The 2284-nt window shown below is 41.4% G+C and overlaps 1 protein-coding gene across 1 annotated transcript in view; it reads left to right on the forward strand.

The window, feature by feature from the left end:
• Nucleotides 1-2284, forward strand: part of LOC101863997 (MFS-type transporter SLC18B1-like) — a 15406-nt gene that overhangs the window by 2076 nt on the left and 11046 nt on the right. The window contains exons 2-3 of the mRNA XM_035971036.1: nt 910-1085; nt 2026-2121. Coding sequence (XP_035826929.1) covers nt 910-1085; nt 2026-2121 — 272 coding nt within the window. The remainder of the gene's footprint in view (nt 1-909; nt 1086-2025; nt 2122-2284) is intronic.

The following is a 2284-nucleotide window of genomic DNA, read 5'->3' on the forward strand; positions in this document are numbered from 1 at the left end:
TATATATATATATATTTACGAGGGGTGGTCAATAAGCTTTAACCCTATCTATGATAGAAGCAATCTAGATATTTTTTATTTGACCCGCAGAACGCTACTTCTCTACATAGGCAACCTACAAATCCTCAGTTTCGGCTTTCCATGTATAATTTATTCTACCTTTACCAGTCCCCCTGAGCCTAACATGACCTAGGATGGTACTCTAACCATTCCTTCACTGTAAATGTAGCATCTCCATCACTATGGACATATTGTCCTTTGAGAATAATATATTCTTTTTATCCAATTTGGGAAAAGGGAAAGGTCAGAGGGTGACAAAGCACTTCACATAGTAAAGCAGTACTTAATGTTGGGTCGTGCAATGTTAAGTAAAATAAGTTGAGCCCTAAGAAAGAATCCGCTAAAATGTGCCCAACCGGCAGAAAAAAATTAATGTCGGCTTCTTCAAATTCATTGTTTTGTCAAGGGCCAAAAGACTGGAACGTAAGATAACCACCTGCGAGATGAGATGTCTAAGGAGAGCCGTCAACAAAACCAGACGGGACATGGTCAGAAATAACAAGATCAGAGAATTGGTGGGAACAACACCTGTCCTCTACTACATCCGAAGGCAAACGATCAGGTGGTTTGGACATCTCACACGTATGGCACCTAACCAGCTTGCCAGTAAAGCCTACTACAGGAAAGTATCAGGGTACAAAGCAAGAGGAATACCAATAAAAACCTGGATCCAGGGTGTGAAGGATACCCTGAGAATATTCAATATCTCTTTCTACCCTCGACGCCCTAGAGGTACATGTACAAGGGGACGGAAAAAGTCAAGTGAAGTAACGAAAGACGGGCGCCTGATTTCAGCACGTCATGACAAAATTGTATTTTTTGTCAATTCCTTTTTTTTCTCATTTTCAGTCTCAGACACGAGTCAGGAAACTTCGGCCAGTGTTCAGGGAAATAAAGAAGAGACGAGCCCGCTCAATTTCCGGTCCCTGAAGAACTCCAGCAAGTACACATTGATGCTGCTAGCCAGTGCAAACTTTGCACACATGACGGCTTTCTCGCTGCTCGCTCCTTTCTTCCCGAAAGAGGTGAGTTTAATAGGAGAATGAGAGGGATAATGGAATGTATATTTACAATGGGTGATGTTCATGTGGTCAGCTGCTGTTTGTTATTAATAATATGGTTTGCGTGTTGTTGTCGTGGTTGTTGTTGTTGTTGTTGTTGGTGGTGGTGGTGGTGGTGGTGGTGGTGGTGGTGTTATTGTTGTTGTTGTTGTTGCTATTGGTGGTGGTGGTGGTGGTTGTTGTTGTTGCTACTGGTGGTGGTTGTTGTTGGTGGTGGTGGAGGTGATTGTAGTTATTATTGTTGTTGCTGGCGGTGGTCGTGGTGGTGGTTGCTGTTTTTGTAGTTGTTGTTGTTTATTGCTGCTGCTGCTTTTGTTGTTTTCGTGGTAGTTGTTTTCTCGTCGTCGTCGTCGTTGTTTTTGCTGTTGCTGCTGTTGTCGTTTTTATGTTGTAGTAGTAGTAGTAGTAGTAGTAGTAGTAGTAGTAGTAGTAGTAGTAGTAGTAGTAGTAGTAGTAGTAGTAGTAGTAGTAGTAGTAGTTCTACATATTATGTGACACGATGCGGTGGAATCAGGCTCTCGACAGTTATTGGGCATGTGGAGTCATTTGTATCATCTTAAAGCTTGCTTATTTGTCTTGCTTAGAATTAAAAACATGTCCATTTATCTTGAATGCAAGTTGAGATATTTGCGAATGAAGGAGGTGGGCGTCCCCTGTCGTTGTCATTGTCATCGTCGTTGTCATTGTCATTGTCATTGTCACTGTCGTTGTCATTGTCATCGTCATTGTCATTGTCATTGTCATTGTCACTGTCGTTGTCATTGTCATTGTCATTGTCATTGTCATTGTCATTGTCATTGTCACTGTCGTTGTCATTGTCATTGTCATTGTCATTGTCATTGTCACTGTCGTTGTCATTGTTATTGTCATTGTTACACTAAATATCTCACTGGTTCCACTTCAGGCACTCAAAAAGGGCACATCTCAGACTGTGATCGGACTCATCTTCAGCGTATTTGAATTTGTCGTGTTCTTCACCGCCCCTGTCTACGGGGCCAACGTAAGTAAACGATCTATCTATCTATCTATCTATCTATCTATCTATCTATCTATCTATCTATCTATCTATCTATCTATATATCTATCTATCTATCTATCTATCTCGCTATCTCTCTATCTCTGTCTGTCTGTCTGTCTGTCTGTCTGTCTGTCTGTCTGTCTCT

This window comes from Aplysia californica, unplaced genomic scaffold, assembly GCF_000002075.1.
Source record: "Aplysia californica isolate F4 #8 unplaced genomic scaffold, AplCal3.0 scaffold00364, whole genome shotgun sequence".
Taxonomy (NCBI): Eukaryota; Metazoa; Mollusca; class Gastropoda; order Aplysiida; family Aplysiidae; genus Aplysia; species Aplysia californica.